The sequence below is a fragment of the Trachinotus anak genome, unplaced genomic scaffold, assembly GCF_046630095.1.
Source record: "Trachinotus anak isolate AG129_WGS33_773 ecotype Australia unplaced genomic scaffold, CSIRO_AGI_Tana_v1 ptg000024l, whole genome shotgun sequence".
Taxonomy (NCBI): domain Eukaryota; kingdom Metazoa; phylum Chordata; class Actinopteri; order Carangiformes; family Carangidae; genus Trachinotus; species Trachinotus anak.
Genome location: NW_027273875.1, coordinates 12,571,878 through 12,591,633, shown reverse-complemented (window position 1 = coordinate 12,591,633; position 19,756 = coordinate 12,571,878). Strand labels below are relative to the sequence as shown.

General features: G+C 41.5%; 2 protein-coding genes across 3 annotated transcripts; one reads left to right on the top strand and one right to left on the bottom strand.

The window, feature by feature from the left end:
- The first annotated feature begins 553 nt into the window (after positions 1-553).
- On the top strand, positions 554-4,461 carry rnft1 (ring finger protein, transmembrane 1). Of its 2 annotated transcripts, XM_071460499.1 has the most exons (10): positions 574-730; positions 1,429-1,886; positions 1,969-2,045; positions 2,139-2,239; positions 2,619-2,772; positions 2,888-3,046; positions 3,141-3,206; positions 3,318-3,419; positions 3,900-4,042; positions 4,152-4,289. In XM_071460499.1, exons 1-9 carry the CDS (start codon positions 705-707, stop codon positions 4,032-4,034), a joined length of 1,278 nt encoding a protein of 425 aa, XP_071316600.1. In that variant the 5' UTR covers positions 574-704; the 3' UTR covers positions 4,035-4,042; positions 4,152-4,289. The 2 variants fall into 2 exon arrangements, with proteins under 2 accessions (XP_071316599.1, XP_071316600.1); XM_071460498.1 differs by having other exon boundaries at positions 554-730; positions 3,900-4,461.
- Positions 4,462-8,400: 3,939 nt separating this feature from the next.
- Positions 8,401-19,669, bottom strand: rps6kb1a (ribosomal protein S6 kinase b, polypeptide 1a). Its single transcript, XM_071460497.1, has 15 exons — positions 19,458-19,669; positions 18,362-18,405; positions 17,014-17,134; positions 14,508-14,576; positions 13,518-13,665; positions 13,293-13,350; positions 12,275-12,375; positions 12,036-12,126; positions 11,832-11,922; positions 11,590-11,697; positions 11,428-11,490; positions 11,202-11,279; positions 11,014-11,121; positions 10,039-10,151; positions 8,401-9,522 (listed from the first exon to the last, which is right to left on the bottom strand). Exons 1-15 carry the CDS (start codon positions 19,527-19,529, stop codon positions 9,258-9,260), a joined length of 1,530 nt encoding a protein of 509 aa, XP_071316598.1. The 5' UTR covers positions 19,530-19,669; the 3' UTR covers positions 8,401-9,257.
- Between the last annotated feature and the right edge of the window lie 87 nt (positions 19,670-19,756).

Genomic DNA, 19,756 nt, shown 5'->3' with positions numbered 1-19,756 from the left:
ACATGGGATTGACTCGCTTTTGGAGCTAGCCTCAGGTGGCCACAAGTGTCAGTTTTTTGGCACTTCCGTGTTGGCTTCATAATAATAATGACGATATTCGTAAATAAAATTATAATTATATTTTATTATCATTTTTTTATGCATACTGGCAAAACAGTGTGATGACCAAATTAATTTGACAACATCTGTAAATTACGTTTTGTATAAATGAAACAATGAGACCAATGAATATAATATGACACTGTATATTTTCCATACACATTGTGCTATGCTTTTCTGTATGACGAACATGCTGTGAAACAGTGTCTAAGGAGCCTATACCTTAGCAGGATACAGGAAATACAGGAACAGGAGCTTTGTAAGAGAAAAAGTCTCACAACCATCGATAGATGTTGAACTGGATTTGTGATATGTATGTTTTTAAATTGTGTTAATTACCCTTAATTCTTTATAATTCCGTGGAGGTGCGTGTAGTTTGACAGTAGTCCAGCAGGTGGCGGTATTGCAGCGCCTCACATCAGATTGGCCGTAAAAAGAAGAAATTTGTGACGTCGGTTTCTGTCGTAAACTGCGTCAAGATGTCCGAATGAGCGGCTTATGGCTTAGCCCGAAAGCTAACAACTTGGTTTTCTTTTTAGTTTACTTTTACTTTTGTTTCGTTTGGCGACTTGGACACCGTATTAGATGGATATCAAGAGCTTACCATGAAACTCCGGGTGCAGAATGACAGGTGAGCTGAAGCTTTCACAGCCGTTAGTGTGACCTGATGGAAAACATCTGTTAGCTGCTAATGCTAACGGCAGTCCAGATCTGTGTAGGAAACGCTCACCTGACTATTATCTGTCTGTCACTACTTTTGTGTTTATTATCTGAAAGGGGCAGACAGTTAGTTCAACTACCGGTTATTGGCTTTCAAAAACGTCTATTTTGAAGGCTGACACGATCACGATGAGTCCAGGTGACAGCAGTTTTGTTAACACTTTCATTTTTGCCTGTTAATCTAGTGAGTGTAAGTTAGCAAACAAGACTCCAGCTAACCCAACAACGATCTCCGTCGAAATTGCCACAAAATACTGACTACATTGTTTGTCAGCGAATTAGTATTTTAACACATTCATGTTTGATAAAACAATCCAGGGAGACCAATATGGTCACTTAATCTAAACACTTAAAATTTGTCTGCCAAATAATGGCATCAGTGACGACTTTGTTTGCTGGGAGCCTTCTCTCCAAAGATAACTGCAAAGTAAATGTAATAAAACATAAAGCTATATAGTCTGTATATCTTCAAATAACTGACAATCTTCAAATGTTTACCATTGCAAGCTCTACTACTAAAAACGATACAACTTGTGAATCCTGTGCTAATCAGAGCTGACCTAATACATTTTTGCCTGAGGCTACAAAGATTTGTCTTTTGTGTCAAAGGAGTGATTCCAGAAGAGCACTGAAACTGAGGGAGTCTCCTACTGTAATGCAGCCTAATTCAAGTGAGCGGGACGCTCATGCAGGAAATGGATTGTGCCTCACTCTGCAACCGGAGCTTCTCACCAGGACACCAGCCCCCGGCGCAGCTGCTGCCAACACTGAGAGCAATGAGGTACGCGTACCCATGACAAGTGGGTGTGGGGAGTCTAGTGGAGGCCCATCATCCAGGAGATCTAGAGTTAGCTCCCACAGCCACTCCCATTCACATTCACATGGACATAATCGGGCGCAGCATCACTCCAATTCAGAGCCTGAGCTTGACCCGCCTGACTCTGATCTGGACTCAGGAGAACCCAGCGCCTCCTTGTCTGAGCTTCGCTGTCTCTTTCGCTGGCTCCAAAAGAGTCTTCCTTTCCTTGTCATACTGTGTGCTAAACTGGTCATCCAACATGCTCTTGGTGAGTATAAGTGGTACAAAGAGCATTCTTAGAAACAGTGAGCACAAGACAACCTATCATAATCTTTCTCTTCGTTTACCAGGTCTGGCAGTTGGGGTTGGCCTCTTCACAACTTTCTTATATGTGAATAAAAGCATTCAAACTCAAGTCTTTCTTCAGGTGAGTCAAGAAAAGGAAAGTCAGTCAATCATAATGCATATGATCTTTGATGTTAGATTTCTAAGCCATGTTTCTGTCTGCGCGCACCCACAGGATCATCACTCAAAGCTGCAGTGTGTATGGCTGCTCCTCTTCCTGATCTCTTCCACCCTTCTGCTTTACTACACTTTTCTCACTGAGACACTTTACCATTGGTAAGGCTCAATTCGTCATCTTACATTAGTTACCTTGAACAAATGTGGATGTTTCCTGAGACCAGCAAACTTGTATTTAGGTCATGTAAATCAGTCTGTGTCTGTGGGCTGAGTAAGCAGTCCGAACACACAGTGCTAATTTATCTGTGTGGGTGACTTGACTACAACTCTTTAATCCAGCATAGCTCAGGACTTAAACATCAAACCTTTTTCTTTACTAGTACAAACTGTAGAGAGAAATCTATACTGTGGCATCATGACCACTGTATGTACATATGGCCTTCATGTACTGCAGTTTATTTAACAGCTAAACCTGTGAAGCAGTGACATGTGCCAAAGAGGATTATGCCACTTAACCTGAATGCCACCCTCTTTCCAGCCTCATCTTCCTCAGCCCAACCATCGAGCCGCTGGGTTTCTGGGAGGTTCTGTGGGCAGTTGGCATCACCAACTTCATAATAAAGTTCCTCTTTATGGGGATAAAGTGCCTTATTCTGCTGCTGCCATCTTCACTGGTGACCTACAGAACCCAGGTAAGACCAGTGGATTTCCTCTTGGGATTGTTGATTAAGAAAAATAAAATCACTGTAATGCTGCACCTTGGCAGTTTTGGTTCAGTAGTTCTCCTCTGTGTTTTTATTTCTCCAGGGGAGGTGTCTGATGCTAACTGAGGAGCTGGGTCAGGTGCACCAGGCCATGGCGCCAGTTTCACTGTGGTTTCGCTACCTGGTCACTTACCAGGAGGCTGATGGCATGCCTGGACTCACACTAGGGGTCCTGCTGGCTTTGCTCTACCTCATACTAAAGGTGTGATCACTGAAAGTCAACAGCCATAGATCTTTGTTGTTTTAATGTTGAAAAGTTGTTTCTTTACATGTTGTTGTTTTTCCCTCTCTCCCAGCTTTTAGGATTGTACGGACAGTGGACATCTTTACTGAAAACTGTGAGGATATTTTTAAAGGGCGAGGTCAGTGTTAAACAAGTCTCTTAGTGTTAAAAAAGTGGTAAATAGTCAATGTTCTTATCAGAGAACGCGGTTGTGTTGAGGTGTTTTGTTTTTTTTTCTTTTGTTCCTCAGCATACAGGCACAGCAGCCACTAGGAGTCAGTGCAGTGAGGCTGGAGACGTCTGCCCCATCTGTCAGGGAGAGTACAGGGAGCCTCGGGCTCTACTCTGTCAGGTAAAACCACATTACAGAGCCTGTCATACATCACATTTTCAGGCTTTGTTATCATTGTAGTTGGTAGTACTTTTCTCTAATGTGCCATGTGGGCATCAAGAGGTGGAACAATCCTTTAGGCATGTCCCTCTTTTCACTTCTGTGCTATGAAATCATTCTCATTAGAAATTCAAGCAGGAGCATCATTACTAAAGAAAAATAAAATATGAATTTTTACACCTTTGCCGTAGTTTTTGTAGTTCACAAAACTACAGAAACCAGGCAACACAATCTGTACTTGTCTACAGCCTGCAATTATCTCTTTATTCAAACTGCTCTTTTATTTGCTACTGTAACAATAACCCATGTTTTCCTTTAGAAATTAGACTCGGCTCATCTGATCCCTCATGTGTTCTTGAATCAGATGAACTGTTCTTTTGCTGTATTCATGTACTGTAAGTGCAGGACAACCTGACACACTGTTGCTTCTCTGTTGTGCAGCACATATTCTGTGACGAATGCATCGCTCTGTGGTTTAACCGGGAGAAGAGCTGTCCTCTTTGCCGCACTGTGATCACAGAAAAAGTCAATAAATGGAGGGATGGAGCCACGTCTCCACACCTGCAGATTTATTGATCATTGAGGTACAGCTGGGGAGCTTTTGAGTGTGGGACATTGTATTTAATATGTGATTTTCTCTGTTTGTCAAATCCCACTGACAAGTAATGTTGTACACACTGTTTGATTCATCAGGCAAGGGCTGTGCCTGCTCTGGGCCGAGGTCAGTAAGGTTGCACAACTTGCACCTGCAGCAGGCATGTTTCTGGCTTACTTACCAGAACATCCCTGCCTGTCACTCTGACAGACAACTGAAAGTTGATTATTTTCATGCCCTCAAGTGTTTATTTCCTATTTTTTTATGTTTCCTCTTGTGTTGTTTTTGTTTACCTTTAATCTTAATATGAACTATCCTCATAGGGCAGCAAATTGTTCTACTTCCACTGTTTCTTCTACTTGTAAATATGGGGACATCAGAGAAATATATTAAAGTATTTTAAACAGATTTTTCCTGTCATACGTTTGCAACACATGAACCTTCTTATCTAGTTTTTTCTAAATTTGTGGTCAAAACTTTTCTGATTTGTAATGATGAATGTGCAGAGGTAAACAGCTGCGTACCTCTGCTCAGGAGTGCTTGCTGCTTTAAATGCATCTTTCAGCTTGAACAGGTTAAAGTAAATGTGAGACTAGGGGGCTGACAACTAGCACACCGCAAAGACTTTTAGAAAGCCAAGCACACAGCAACGTCACATGGTCCAGTACTGACCACGATGAGGATAAAGAATCTGTTTATGTGATGGGTAAACAGTTTGCTTGTTGCTTTCAGCTTTTGGTGACAATTTTTTTTACAACTGGTAAAAAGGATGCAACTAAGCTTGTAAGACTGATTTACACATAAATTATTTTTCTATAGAGGTGACTTAGCCTCGTTTTTGTAAAAAACCAAAGACTGGGAGAAACATCTATTTTATTATGTATGAAAATCATTTCACTGTTATTTTTATCCATTTAGATCCATAAACTATCTGAATAAAGATCTACATTTAAATGATGTTTGTGGCTTGTTTCATGAAGCGTTATGAGAATTATTTATTTACTATACAACTAAGCCTCCAGTAGCTGTCTCAGTCATTAGCACTGAAATGATACTTCGACTGTGGTGTACAGAGAGCGCAGTAGAACCTGCCTAACAGGAAATTAATATATCACATGATCAGATTTTGCCGCTTTTCTTTGTACTCTTCATTCGGTTACATTGCCACAGCTCAGAAGTCATTCAATTTTTTTATTTTGACTTTATTATGTACATGATACATATTAACATTCCCCATCTGAGGGAGCAGATCTAGGATGACAAATCAACAGAAATAACATTATCCAATGCCCACTAGTGATCAAAACACCCCTTCAAAGTTGGTGTTTCCCACCTGAAGTAAGCTTGATAACATGGTTGTTCTTTCAGTGTGGAGGATGCTTCTCAAACATACCTGAACAGATGCAATATGTCTCATCATCATATCATATTGGTGGAGCAAAGAAATGCACATCCTTGAGGTCAAACAGGAAGTGAACTTCATAGATTAACCCCAGCCTTTTCCGCACACATTTACAATATACAGCATACTATACATACAGAGCAAAGGCACAATGCCATTCCCATTGGTTTTTGCATCAGTTTTTTTTTTCACAATAACTGCCCTTGCTTTAAGCACTGCAAAAAGACAAACTGAAGTTCAAGTTTTCAGCGAGGAAAGTTTAAGATATCAAAATGTTTTCTGAAAAAAAAACAAACAAAAAAGAACCCTTGAATATGATATACTACTACACAATAAATACTGTAAGACATTTAGGTCACCGTCTTCAGTTTTAGATTAAAAAAAAAAAAAAGCTGCATCTGAGGTTGTGTAAGACATGTTCTGTGGAAATAAAATCATACTCTACATGCTTATTATTATGACAAAATAAGTCTCTGTTAAGAATGCCAAACCATTATCACACATTCTGCTGCCTTATCTAAATAATACTACATAATAAATACCTAGTTTGCATAGTGTGAACAAAGCAGTGGAAACACAATGGTGCTTTAAATAAATATAAACAAAGTGGAGTAAAAAGTGGAGTGGCAGCTGTTTTCCCAGAATGGTAGAAGAAGAAAATCAATCATTTCAGTCCGACACTGATCAGTAACTTCAAGAAACACATTAAAATCATCAAAGCAGATACGGTTAAAAATGATGAAGGAGGAAACATGATTGATCTTTGAACCTTGTAGTTTTTACAAAAACCAGAGTGATACTTCTACAGTCGTCCAGGGTTTTGTTTACCAGCAAAAATCATTTGGTTCCTTGAAACAGTGCTTTTGGTCAATTCAAAATCAAAACACCCAGTATTTGGATAACAAGATGCATCAGGGAGCCATTGCAACACGAGCTCATTTTCACGCATTCAATTTTCAATTAGCGTCATGGGAATCTGCATCTGATGGTGTGTACAGTTTCAGGATGAGAAGTGTTGAATGGCTTCAGTCCAGAGGCTCATACTACAGCTTCACAAACAGGTCAAACATCTTAAACACTTTTAAATGGATGGTTCACTCATCCCGCTAACACTGAGAGCCCTATTACTGTCAATGCACAAAAAGCATATGCAAAGCACACAAGACATGAATGCAGCTTGAATCAGTGAAAGGCAGTGATGTCAGTTTGGCTTTTGGGTCGACATGTCTGTTGGTCTCCTACCATTGCTGTGTCCATGAGGCTGCATGAGTAGAGGAGGTACAAGTAATGCTGCAGGGATCAAAACGCAGGAGATTTAAGTGACACACAAAAAGGCATTTAAAGTCTGTTTACATTCAACACAAAGAAACTCAACGGTGCTTCTGGACAGAAAGCATTCCAGTCGGCCAAGAAAGCAGTGCCAGCATTTGGAATTGATTATGGTGGAAGCGATTCATCTTTCATCTGAAATCTCACTTGTAGCTTTTTACAGCTGCTTTTCCGTAAGTCGTGCCCCGCGTTCTCCTGACCACATGCTCCAGTGACAAAGGCAATGTGATTCTTTTCCTCCAACATAAAGGAATGCTGTGTTCATTTTGGAATTGTTATGCAATTACTTCTACCCACTGAAAGAGTAACCTGCACATTCTTATCACAAGGTGATCATTAAACAAACAAAAAACAGCCCGGCATGTTGAGGGAGAAATAAAAGCCCCTTGCAACCAAATTCTCTTGCTGTGATGGAGGCAACTAGTCGTGAACACTGAAAGTAACATTGTCTGGACTTGAGGATAAAAGAGCACCAGTAAATCATATCATGCCAGTTGAGTGCACCAAAACAACCTCGGCCGTTCATCAGCTGGCATTACCCACCCAACAGGTAATTCAACTTTCATAGAGAAGCACCTCCGTCACACCACCACTCAGACTGACTGCACATCCACAGTGGATATAGAGATTTTGTGAAGTTTTCATTTCAGAACGTTTTCCATCTTTAAAGGACCCATATGTATGATTTAGGGGATCTACTGAAAAGAAAAAAAATCCTACTTATGTTTTCTTTAATTTATAATCACCTGAAACAAAGAATTGTGTTTTCATTAGCTTAGAATGAGTCCATCGTATGTCAACGGGGACCAGGTCCTCTTCCACATAGCCTGCCATGTTGCTCCATCATGTTTCTACAGCAGCCCAAAATGGACAAACCTAACACTAGCTGTAGAGAGGGCCTTTCGAGTTGTCACGTTACCTGAAGGCCATCAAATTTCTCAACATACTGGAAGAGGGAGGAGTATTTGTTCAGTTCCAATCTGCAACCTTGCCTCTATATACCACTAAATCCTACACACAGGTCCCTTAACGTCACCTAAACCTGGTTGCATATGTGTGCACACCCTTAAACAATACTTTGTTGATGCACCTTTTGTTTTCATTACAGCACTCAGCCCTGTTGGGAAGGATTCAATCAGCATGTTACCTCTTTATTTCCTGTGCATGACCCCTTCAGGTCACTTCACAGATTTTCAAACTGGATACAGGTCTGGGCTCTGGCTGGGCCGCTCCATATCTTAAATCTTTTGGTGAAGCCATTCCTTTGTTTATTTGGATGTATACTCATTGTCGTTGTAATGCTGAAAGTTATAATTCTTCTTCATCTTCAGCTTTCTAGTAGAAGGTTTTGCGGCCAAATCAGCTGGTATTTGGAGCTGTTCATAATTCCCTCCCCCTTGATTAAAAGCCCCAAAGCATGATGCTGCCACCACCATGCTTCACCGTGGGTATGGTGTTCTTTTGGTGATGTGCTATGTTGTTTTTGCATCAAACATACCTTTTGGACTTACAGCTAAAACAGTTAAGCCTTGGCTTAATCAGACCATAACACATTTTTCATGTGGTTTTGGGAGACTGGATGTATTATTTTTGCAAAATTTACCCGGGCTTGGATGTTTTTGGTTTTTTTTTTTTCGTGAGAGAAGGCTTCCGTCCTGCTACCCAACCTCGCAGTCAAGACATATGAAGGATACGGGAGATTGCCGTCACATGTAGGGAGCCCTTCCAGAAATTCCTGTAGCTCCTGTTTGCCGTAGGCCTCTTGGCAGCCTCCCTGACCAGTTTTCTCCTTGTCTCTTCGTCACTTTTGGTAATGTCACTGTTGTGCCATATTTTCTCCACTTGTTGATAACTATCTTCACTGTGTTTTGTGGTGTCTCTAATGCCTTGTAAATACCTTTATACCCCTGTCCTGATCACTACCAACACATACAACAATAAGATCCTGTCCATGCTTTGGAAGCTCTTTGTGGACCATGACTTTTGTAGAGTCACTTTAATTGATGGCAGGTGTTTACCAAATACTATTTAACATCAGTTTGAATGTGACTGGTTGACTCTGAACATCTCCCATTATAACAGGGGGTGCACACGTATGCAACTCGATTATTGTTTTTCAATTTAATTTTATAGGTTACAGGTCGCATGAAAAGTGAAAGAAGTTCTGAAATGATTTATCTATGTCTAATTTTCTTGCATCACAAAATCCTGACATTTTAACAGGGCTGTGCAGACCGGTCTGTCCACTGTACTGTAGTTACCTGCTGATTATCTGTGGCGTGCTGAGGAGGCCAGGCTGAGCCAGGAGGATTTTGGAGGATAGAGGGGAAGGCGCTGCTGGAAGAGCTGGTGATCGGCATTGACAGTGTCAGTCAATTATTTAAAATTTCTACAAGTCTCTTTGAAAGAAAAAGATAAAAGGGAAGTAGAGGAGGAATTTGAAGAGTCCTAAGGTTCGTCGGGAAGCCGAGCGTCATAGATTCATTCGTAGATGTTCGGGCCGCTTGGAGTTCATGGGGTAGGCCTGCTTTTTGTAGGGCCCCGCATTGATGCCTGAAGGGTGCTTGATGGGAAGTGGCGCAGAGGCCTCAGTGGTGCCGCTGCTGCTTGTGTCCATTTGCTCCACTGTTGAAACATCCATGGGTTGCTCTCCAGAGCCGGCAGGAGACAGGAGGGAAGGGCTGCCTGTCAGTGTGGGTCCTCGGGGCCAACAGTCCCCTCTTGCAAACTTTACTGGACTGTTGAAGAGGGAGATGTAAGAAACTTTTATTATACCTCTGAGCTATTGTCTGTGACACATCAGCTCTTCTCTCTAAGGTCACAGAGGCAGTTCTGCATGTCGCACAGCTTTAACTGGATGTGATTATTCAGTGAGGAAAAATGTACCACAGAAAATTGTTGAGCAAAGGGCCAATGACTCTAAAACCTCCGGAATATCCCCTATCTGTCTGACAAGCAAGTGTTTTTGCTTTTACTTCAAATTCAACTTATCTCAGTTTCCACAAATGACCTCTATGTATTTGATCCCTAATTGATGTGGTAATAAATTATTTTCAAGCCTTCAGAGGATCCCTGTTGTGGAATTGGAAAGCAGTCTTTATTTACATTAACAATGGATTTATTTAGGCCAAGCAGGCTGAGTTTATAAGGTCAGCAAATGAGTCATCGATGTGGGGAAGACTTCCTGTGGGAGAAATTTGTAAATGACCAGTGGAAAATCAATAGAGCCAAACACAAAAACAACTTGCTGTTACCTCACAGGTGTTCTTGGGCTTCCTGGGAACTTCCGCGGTGAGCGGACTTTTGGTTCGAAAGAGAATTTCTCTTTGACATTCTCGAGCACAGATGGGGCTACATATGTGAAACCCTGGGGAAGGGGTGGAGGACAAAAACAGAAAGACATCTGAGTCCACCTCTTCAAAGACCATCTTTCCGAAAACAACCCACAGCTGATGATGAGCAATGAAACGCTGAGTAAACCATATCATGCAATGTGGTGAAACAGTGAGTGAAGCTTCCAGGAAAACCAACAGGACTAAACCAGATGGGATGCATTAACTGATTCTCGTAAGACCTACATGTTGAAAAGGAAGTGAAAAAAAAAAAACATGTCCAGAGTGTGCCTCTGTTTTTATGTTTGTTTGCAGACAACACAGAAACCTGAAAAGGACAGGAGTAAATGCCAGTGTTGTTGTTCTACTTCATCTAATAATTCTGGGACCTTAGTTTACCTCAGAGTATTACTCAATGAGTTTAACACAAGTGCTAACAGTTTGACAACAAATTACGATTGCATAATGTTTTTACATTCAAAATACTTGACTCTGATTGGCTCCAGGCTACGGAGCTCACCTCATCACCTTTCTTTATTCAACATAACCAGACATATTACTTCTCTGTGGTGTTTCTGGGCTGTGACTTCTCCTGCTTACTGTTCTTTGAAGTCACATTTACTCCAGAAATAACAAAGATGATGCCAACAAAAAACACATGTATTTAAATAGTATTGGTCCAAAACATAAATGAATTATTTTTATCTTTAGCAAGTGGCCACGCTGTAGGGACAATAATGTATTATTGTCCTTTAAATCATGCATTATATTGGCTGTGTGGTTTGTCTGGGATTATTTCTTATGTAACTTCTTATGGAGGTTCTGAAAATGTCTGGACAGCGAATGCCAGAAGTTGAGACAGACGGTTTTCTGGGAGGTACAGAACTAGTTACCCACCAGGAAGACTTGATTGGCACTTTCGCTGAGCGTGGAGTCGTCAGGGCTGTCCACTGGAGTCTGGCTGGTGAACTTGGAGTCAAACTGGCTAACGTCATCAGCCGATTGCTGCCAAAAGAAGCAGGTCAGTTAATCATCTTGCAGGAACAGGTCACAGAGGACATTGCTGGATAAAAAGACACACTCACCAGGAAAGGTTTAAATGGAGGCTCTACTTTGCGAGCAAGGAGGTCATCCCAATTTATATGCCGGAAGAATGGGTGGGCCTAAGAAAGATGAGGACAGCAGCACTGTCTTAATATTTCATGACCACCACCAAGTTTTTTTATTCTCATTTTCTGAGGTAATCTAGTAAGTCCCACTTCAGAGTGTATTGACACACAGCATGCACACCCTCTTGGTGAATGTATTTACCTGAACCTCAGCAGCATCTCCTGGTCCAGCCCCGAGTCGCAATGAGGCATTTCGTTTCAGCAGCTGAAAGAGAAAGTTTGACTCAATTTTTCTGCCTCTCCAAATCTTCAACAACACAGCCAGTGAAGCATGGGGGCAGAGGGAAGGATTTTTACAGCTCACCTTTTTCAGAAGGTCCCTGGCTTCTTGGGTGAGGTAAGGTGGGAGGCTGAGTTTGCATTTCAAGATTTTGTCGATGGTCTTCTTTCGGTTTTCACCAGTGAATGGGGGCTATGAAAGAGCAGCATGTCAGAAACACCAATTCAGCAAATGCCTCCTAACTCAATCAGTCTTTAGCTGGCCACAGTGCCGCAATAAATTGTGCCTGCTTATTTTAACAATGGGATCAAGTGGCGTGCACTTACTGCTCCTGTTAGCATGTCATACATGAGAGCTCCCAGACTCCACCAGTCCACTGCCCGGTTATGTCCGCTCCTCATTAGGATCTCTGGAGCCCTGAGGAGGGAGACGGAAGGACAAGCTGATGCAGCAGGTGCACTGGACTGTGTCACGTCTGAATGTTCATCTGTATGAATCTACAAAGTCTGCATGGTGACTGTGTGACGTACATGTATTCAATAGTGCCACAGAAGGTGTGGGTGACTGTTCCGTCATGAATGGACTCTTTACATAGACCGAAGTCTGTCAACTTCACATGTCCTAGAAAGAAACGGAACCAAAGCAAGAACATGAGGCTACACTCAAAACAAACAATAGATCGAGCATCAGATAAGCCAGAGAAAGAACTCATTCTGGGATGTTCATATGGGGAAAGGACAGGTTGTAAGACCATTTCAGGTTTATATACCGTTGTTATTGAGCATGATGTTCTCAGGCTTCAGGTCCCTATAGATGATGCCCTTCTGGTGCAGGTGACCCAGCGCCATCGAGATCTCAGCCAGGTAGAAACTGTCAAGAGAAAGTCATGTGAATCTACAGTCAAAGTGTTGTTCTCAAAGTCATTCAGGTTATTTAGGGAATGACACACCCTTATTTATTCAGCAGCTTGGTTCGTGTTATCACCATTTTCATCTCCAGGCTGTTTATAAAACAGAAGACCATGTGCAGGAAGTGTTTTACCCTCACACAGCCTGGGAAACACTTGTCAAATTTCTGCCTGTTTTCACAAAACTGAATTCTCTAAGTTCTTGACTGAACATCTGTGTCCTTAGGATCCTGTTTACACATGAAGGCTATATTTAAAATATGCCAGTGCATGTGTTTGATTGTTAGCATGTGTATGCAACAGACAACAGATCACAATGATGACCTGGCATTTCTGACTCTGCTGTGTATCACCTGTCAACAACAAAAGGACTTTGTGGAGATAACTTGAAACACTGGGTGACTGTTAAGATCCCCATGGTGTATTCATTTGGGGATTATCTAATATTGTGAAAATAAGTACACAAACGTAGGAGGTGTGAGTGGAAAAGCGGATGCAAAATTTCAAATAAATTTCTAATTGAAGTGTTCAAGCAAAACATCTTGAAACCAGAAAATCCTTCAAACATTCTTAGGACATCATTCCTGAGAAAAATACCAAGTAATCCCCTGAAACACTGTGAATAAAGTCAAATATTTATCCCTGGCCAGATGTTTAAGATTGACTGCAAAGGATGCGGTGCTTTTACCTCAAGTACACGCCACTGGTATTAAACACCTGTGCAAGGCTAACCTTGCTTACCTCTAAACATCAAGAGCAATTGCAGTTCAGCGTCTGGCTAATGGATACTTCCACATTAGAGCAGGAGGAGCAGGGCTCAAATCACTAACACTGCTATTCATGGACAAGCCGCTCGAGCATGCTTTCAAAATGAACTTACCATGCTGTGTCCTCCATGAAGATGCCCTCTCTCTCCAGCTGCATGAACAGCTCTCCTCCTGCAGCAACCACACACAAAATCTGTCAGTCAATTGCATTCAGAGTTGTGCAATTTCCTGTACACACACACACACACTGTCTAGTGCTCAAAAATGTGCATTTATCTCAATGAATGAAGGGTGTTGAGCTCTGTGCTGTGTGTCTGATTGGGTATAACTGTGCTCACCGCTCAGATACTCCAGGATGAGGTACAACTTTCCCCCTGTCTGGAAGGCGTAGATGAGGTCCACAATGAAAGGATGCTTCACCTCCTCCAGAATGTTCCTCTCAGCTTTGGTGTGCGCTGTGTCCTTTGCATTACGCACAATCATGGCCTTGACAAGGGACGGAAAGGCGCAGAAACTCAGGGTGTGAAAATATTTAGGCAATAACTTAAAACCCTATTAGCTGGTGTCAACATCAGCTGCAGAGGCAGAGCAGGAATCCGGACGGCAGGATGGTAGCTACAGTAAAGTCTCATTAAGCCAATAAACACAGTCATTAAGCAAAACCTCAAGCTTCGGGGAATATGAGCTGGCTTTTCAAGCAAAGACACACATTAGCTCTGTGTCAGCTGTGGAGAGGAGGCCAAGCTGAACAGGAGCGGCAGCTCTGAGGTTTCATGGGAAAAAGCCTACTGCCATTATTTTGGGTGGTCTGTGCTTAGCATCTGGCTTGAGAGCTGAATGCACCAGTATGTCACCATAAAAGACACATAGTGACATGCAGCATATGTGAAACACTATACACAGTTAAGCTGCACAAGGCTTGGGAGTCAACTGAGTATTTAAAGGGCTAATTCCCCAACGATGCAGGCTACTTGTGTTTCTTTACACATGGATTAGATCATTCTGATGCTATTTCTGTAACACTGGACTACTGTGTATGTACACTAGGGGGCAGTTAACTTCACCTGTAATGAGCATAACTGAGTTACAGTCCATATTAGTATTAACAACGTATTGAAACCTTCAGCACAACCTAAGAAAGGCAGATTGTGGGGCTCACCTGGTGGAGCACCTACCATTTAGGCTCAGTCCTTATCACAGCGGCCTGGGTTCAAATCTGACTCATGCCCTTTGCAGCACATTAGCTCCTCTCTCATCCCTAACTTTCCTGTCTCTCTGTCACCCCATCATTATTAAACCAAAAAATTAAAAAATAAAAATTCACTCACCTTCTTCAAAACCTTCATAGCAAATATCTTCCCAGAGGTAGCACCTGATACTTTCCGCACTTGAAACACCTGTAAAAATTTACATCATATCAAACAAAATCCACAGACATTTACACAGACTTTCTGCAGCTTTCACCAAGTTCAATTTAAGACTATTAAGACCTTTTTCATACCACAGAGAATGGAATTTAATACACTCATGCTGGGACAAAGTATGATGAAAACCAGTTCTGAGTTATAATATGGCCTAGAATTATTTTATTTTATATCACATTTTTCCAGTTCTTGATGATATAATCAATTTAATTAGTGTGACCTGGTTTTGGATAAATGACAGATAAATGAAACCAGTCAAAATGATCTTCTCTTTCAAGCTCATTTAGGTTTTTGATAAAAGCTTCGTATTATGAGACAGTGAGCTCATAATGATCTAACTACTGCAGCTAGCAGTGGTGACAGTGGGTTCAATGGTGCTGACTGATTTAAAAAAAATAAGTCAGCTGTTTATAGGTGTGTAATGTCTCTTGACAGCCTGCAATCTAAAAACAAAACAATAGCTAATATGACCGCCTTGGGCAGACCTTCTCAAATCAAATTAAGGCTTTTTCCTTTTTTTTTTTTGAGAAAAGTGGACTCCGTGCTTTTGTAAGCCTCTTAAGACCTGCAGATATCCTGGTGTCAATATTGCTTTGGTTTTGTAGACCAGAAATGTTCTTCTATGCCTCAACTGCAGCTTGAAAATTATAAGTTGTCTTGTTTGGGAGATTTAGATAAATGACTCAATGAAAAATGGCATTTTAAGAACTGGCATGAAGTTTAGAAGCTGCATATTAATGTGTATTCATGTGTATTTATCACATTGTCATTGTGAGTAAAAAAAATTGATATTCTTCTATTACTCTTATGACAGGGTGACCAGGGACTGCTCAGATTTTGCGTGAGCCCAAGTCTGTGTTTTGACTATTGGTAAACCAGCATGAATGTTGAAAGACTATTTGCTCTCAGTTTTAAGGCCAAGAAAGTTCAACCCTGTGCCAATATATATCCTGTAACCACACACAACTATATCAAAATAAATGGGTGTCTTTAAAAAAAAATGTAATTACTTTGTAATACTGTGAAATTCCAAAGTTGCAGAAAATGACATCTTAGTCACACACAAAACCACATCAAGAAAAGAATAAGTCATGCTTCTTCTAAGTGGAAACTGTTTCCAAAATAACTGTGATGTACACTGTCACTGCTAGGCTTAGAAAAAAACGCATGTCAGAAAATTTCCAGAGCTCTTCAGGTTGGAAAAAACTAAATAAATTCAATAAAACCATAAAAACAAGACAGAGTTCATGTGCACTACCGGTCAGACGTTTTTAGAATACCCCCATTTTTCTCGTTTTTATTGTAATTTATGTTCAGCGAAAAACCTTGAATGATTCAAAGTTAAGTGGTAAAAAGGTTTAGGTCAGCAATGCAGCCTTGGATGCATTTGCATTACTGGCACAGTACTGTACTGCAAGAAATAAAACAGAATATTTCTGTCAGAATGGTGAGAAAAAGGCAGGTAACAAGAAGATAATGAACCAAAACATTAGAAGAACCAGACGGAGGCTTCACATGATGAAGAGCATGGAGCTGGTTTGGGACGAACTGGACAGAAGGTGAAAGCAAAGCAACCTGTAAGTGCAACACATTAGTGGGAGCTTCTGCATGTGTTCGGCTGCTGGATGAGTCAAAAAAATTAAATTCAATTTAGGATTTAAGTTTGCATGATTTTTTAAAATTCTAATCTACAAATACTATTTATCTTTCTGGTGCTTTAATTTCAGACACACTGTAAATTTCAGTGTCAACTGGAAAAATGGAGGTGTTCGTAAACATTGGACCGGTAGTGAATATGTATCTTGAAAATATTGACTGGTCACAACATTAGGTCCAGAAGGGTGCAGGTGAATAAAGTTGATGTGGCTAAAGCAGGAGAGGGTTCAAGGAGGACAGATCTTACAAAGTTGAAGTAAGAGTTTTTTTTGTTTTCAATCCCCGTATTATATCTCTGGGGATTGAAAAGGTCTTTGACAAGCAGCCAGGACAATCAACAGAAATGTTGATATTTCTAATGTGCAAAATTTTCCAGTAACTTTGTAAAGAAAAATTCCCCACCCATTGAAATTTCAAGGGAACTGCCCTCCCCCACACGACAAGTGATGCTTCACACGCTCTTAAAAACATGATTTTCCAGGACATTTTAAATACAATGTGAAAGTCTCATGTACAGTGACACTGAGAATTACAAACCCTTTACACTTTACAGCTCGACACAGCTGCTAGTCTGTTAAATCAGTTTTAGTTTCCAGTCTGTGTACAGAATATGTGGTTACAACCCTCAGAGTCTAAATTTCAACTCGAGTTGCATCTTAAAGACGAACAGAGAGGACGAGGACAGTTCATAGGTGTGTGTTGAAGGACTCAAATTTATATTTACGTTTCTATGCCCGTGAATCCCATGCCTCACCTTTCCATAGCCTCCTTTTCCTAAAACTTTCAGCAGCTCAAAGCATTCAGGCCTGATCTGCTCTGTTCCCGTGTTCACGCTGTTCTCTGAAATTTCAAACTTCTCACAGTCATCCATGTTACTGGCAAAACAAAGAATAAAGACAATAAACAAAAAAAGCATGTTCAAAACATTCACTCGGCATTGTGTTTACAACTTCCAAGACACACAGCAGCATTACCAATGAGTACCTAAACACAGAACTGGGTAGTGATAGAACTGAGGCTGATGGTGGTACAACAGTTGTTGTTGGGAATAAACAGCTGACCGACTGACTGAGATGGGTGCACGGTGCTTGAGTGGTTCCTAAATGTTTTCATACAAAAGGTCCCTAGAATAGACCCAGATTAGAGTGGGGAGGTACAATTTAATTATATTCTACGTAAAGAGACTCTTTCTTTCCAGGGTAACATCAGTCATTACTGGGTACATGTGGGCGGATGACAAATTAAAGGACAAACCTGAATAAAGGAGTGGAGAAGAATAACAAATGTAGATGCTTCCTTACAGGGAGCGAGGGGTCACTGAACAACATGAATCCTATGCTATGGGTTTCACCGTCAACACATTTTAACACAACTGAACACGTACAGGTGATCTGAGATCACAGTGTTAGACAACACTCTCCACCACCATCAACAAAATACCACATGAGGGAATAGCTTTTGGAAGAGTGATGTCCATCCATCCAGTAGAGCTCCACAGACTATGCCAAAAGCATCGAAGCTGTTCTGGAGGCTTGTGATGGTCCAACACAATGTTTGTTATCACCCATCTCTCATATCTTGATATTTGGCAGTATGGTTAAGTTGGCTGAAGTTTTCTCTGAGCATATACTGTAACTAGATGAATATAAAACCCAGTACCACAAATGCTATGAAATAGCTCTGAGACTAACAATTATTTTCATTATCAATAAATCAGCCAAGGACTTTCTCAGTTCTCTTAGTTGTTTTGTCTGTAACATGTCAGAAAATAGCAAAGAATTCCCATCACAGTCTCCTGGAGTGAAGTCTTCAGATGCCATTTTTGTATAATCAACAATAAAAAAAAAAAAAAGCACTTTTATAAATCAGAGAAAAATCACTTTCATTAGAGAAGCAGGAACAAGAACATATTTGGCATTCTAGCATTTAAAATTACTGCAACAATGAGGAGATCATCAAAATGATTGATTTATTTTCAACTAATGGATTAATCGATCATTTCTTCCGGCGCTGCCACCAAAGTGCTGAGTGTTACTCGCCACTGAAAGCGGTTGACATGGTAACCCCGCTCACAGCAACAGTATCGGTATCTGTAGACTCACAATTCAAAGCTGCTGCACTGGTCCATGTATTCACTGAGCTGGCCCTGGAAACATGAGGACAAGACAGAAAATCTTAGTATAAAGGACTTATTATTTACCAGCGAACCTAGGGTTATTTTTTGGACGTTACGTTGTTTAACTATTGGTATTTGTTCATATTTAAGCGTTTTGCTCATAGTCCGCTTTACGTTAACAGGTACGGCTGCAGCTCATCACTAAGCTACTTAAATTTACACACACTTACGCTTCAACATCAACTTAGTACGAAATTTCAAATACGCCAATGTTTGTAAACTAATATCTGATAATCCAATGACCAAAGGTGTAACTGTGACGCTGAGCTCAACCACTAACTTCAGGGAGGTGAGTAGTGAGAGCCAGCAGGCAGTGGTGCTTTCGGCTCAGGTCCCGCCAGCTACAGACACAGCGGCGGCTTTACCGACAGACCATTAACGTCCCGCTTATTAACGGTGTCAAAATAGTTGTCAAACCACAACAACATGTGGCATTCGTGTAATTAGCTCCATGGTACTGTACATCCTCACAACAGACAAATGCCGATGGAGAGCATGAGATAACTCAACCTGTGACTCCATTATCGGACACACAGCGACGGCCGATGCGATTTCTCCGCATGCCTCGTTCGGCTTCAGCTGTGGCAGTTTCTGTCGGCGTCGCTTTCCTGCGCTTCCGGTTACACATTTACTGACATGGCGGCGTTTGGCTTCACCGTCTGTTCACCCGAGGTTTAACAAGCTAACGTTACATGCACCTGAGCGGTGGTCAGGTTAACTTCAGCCGGGGAAACTACAACCTGTCCGCCGTCAACACGTTGGATTCTGCGACTGTATTTGCCCGATTTAGGCCGTGAAACTGAATTTGAACTAAATGATAATTTGAAATTCGGTAGAAATTAGTTTAAGAACAACACAATGACTGTTAGAAGGGGGCTGCCAGATTCCGCGGGAAAGGGGCGGACGAGGACATGTCCGATAATGGATACCTGGTCACCTAGCAAAGCAGGCCTCGGAGCTGCTAAGTGCTAGCTAACTAGCTAACAGCGGTGGTATTAGCCTCAACGTTAACGTGAACTCACCCCGTCCTCAAGTTCGTCGTCAGAGACATTCTCATCCGGTTGATCCAAATCGATGTCGAAAACCCCGGCCATGGCCACGGCACTTCACTCGGTGTTTAACCACAAAACACAGCCCCGCTCCCCCGCCTCATGGGAGAGCCATCACCGCTCCAGCCGGCTACAGCAGAGCAGAAAGCGTGGGCTAACATCCAGCTAACCAAAACAACACAGGACGCCAGCAGCGGAGAAAAGCCTCTAGTGTCGGCCACCGGCACTACTCGGCTCAGACTGGCTTGGAAACATAAAAACCTATTAGTATA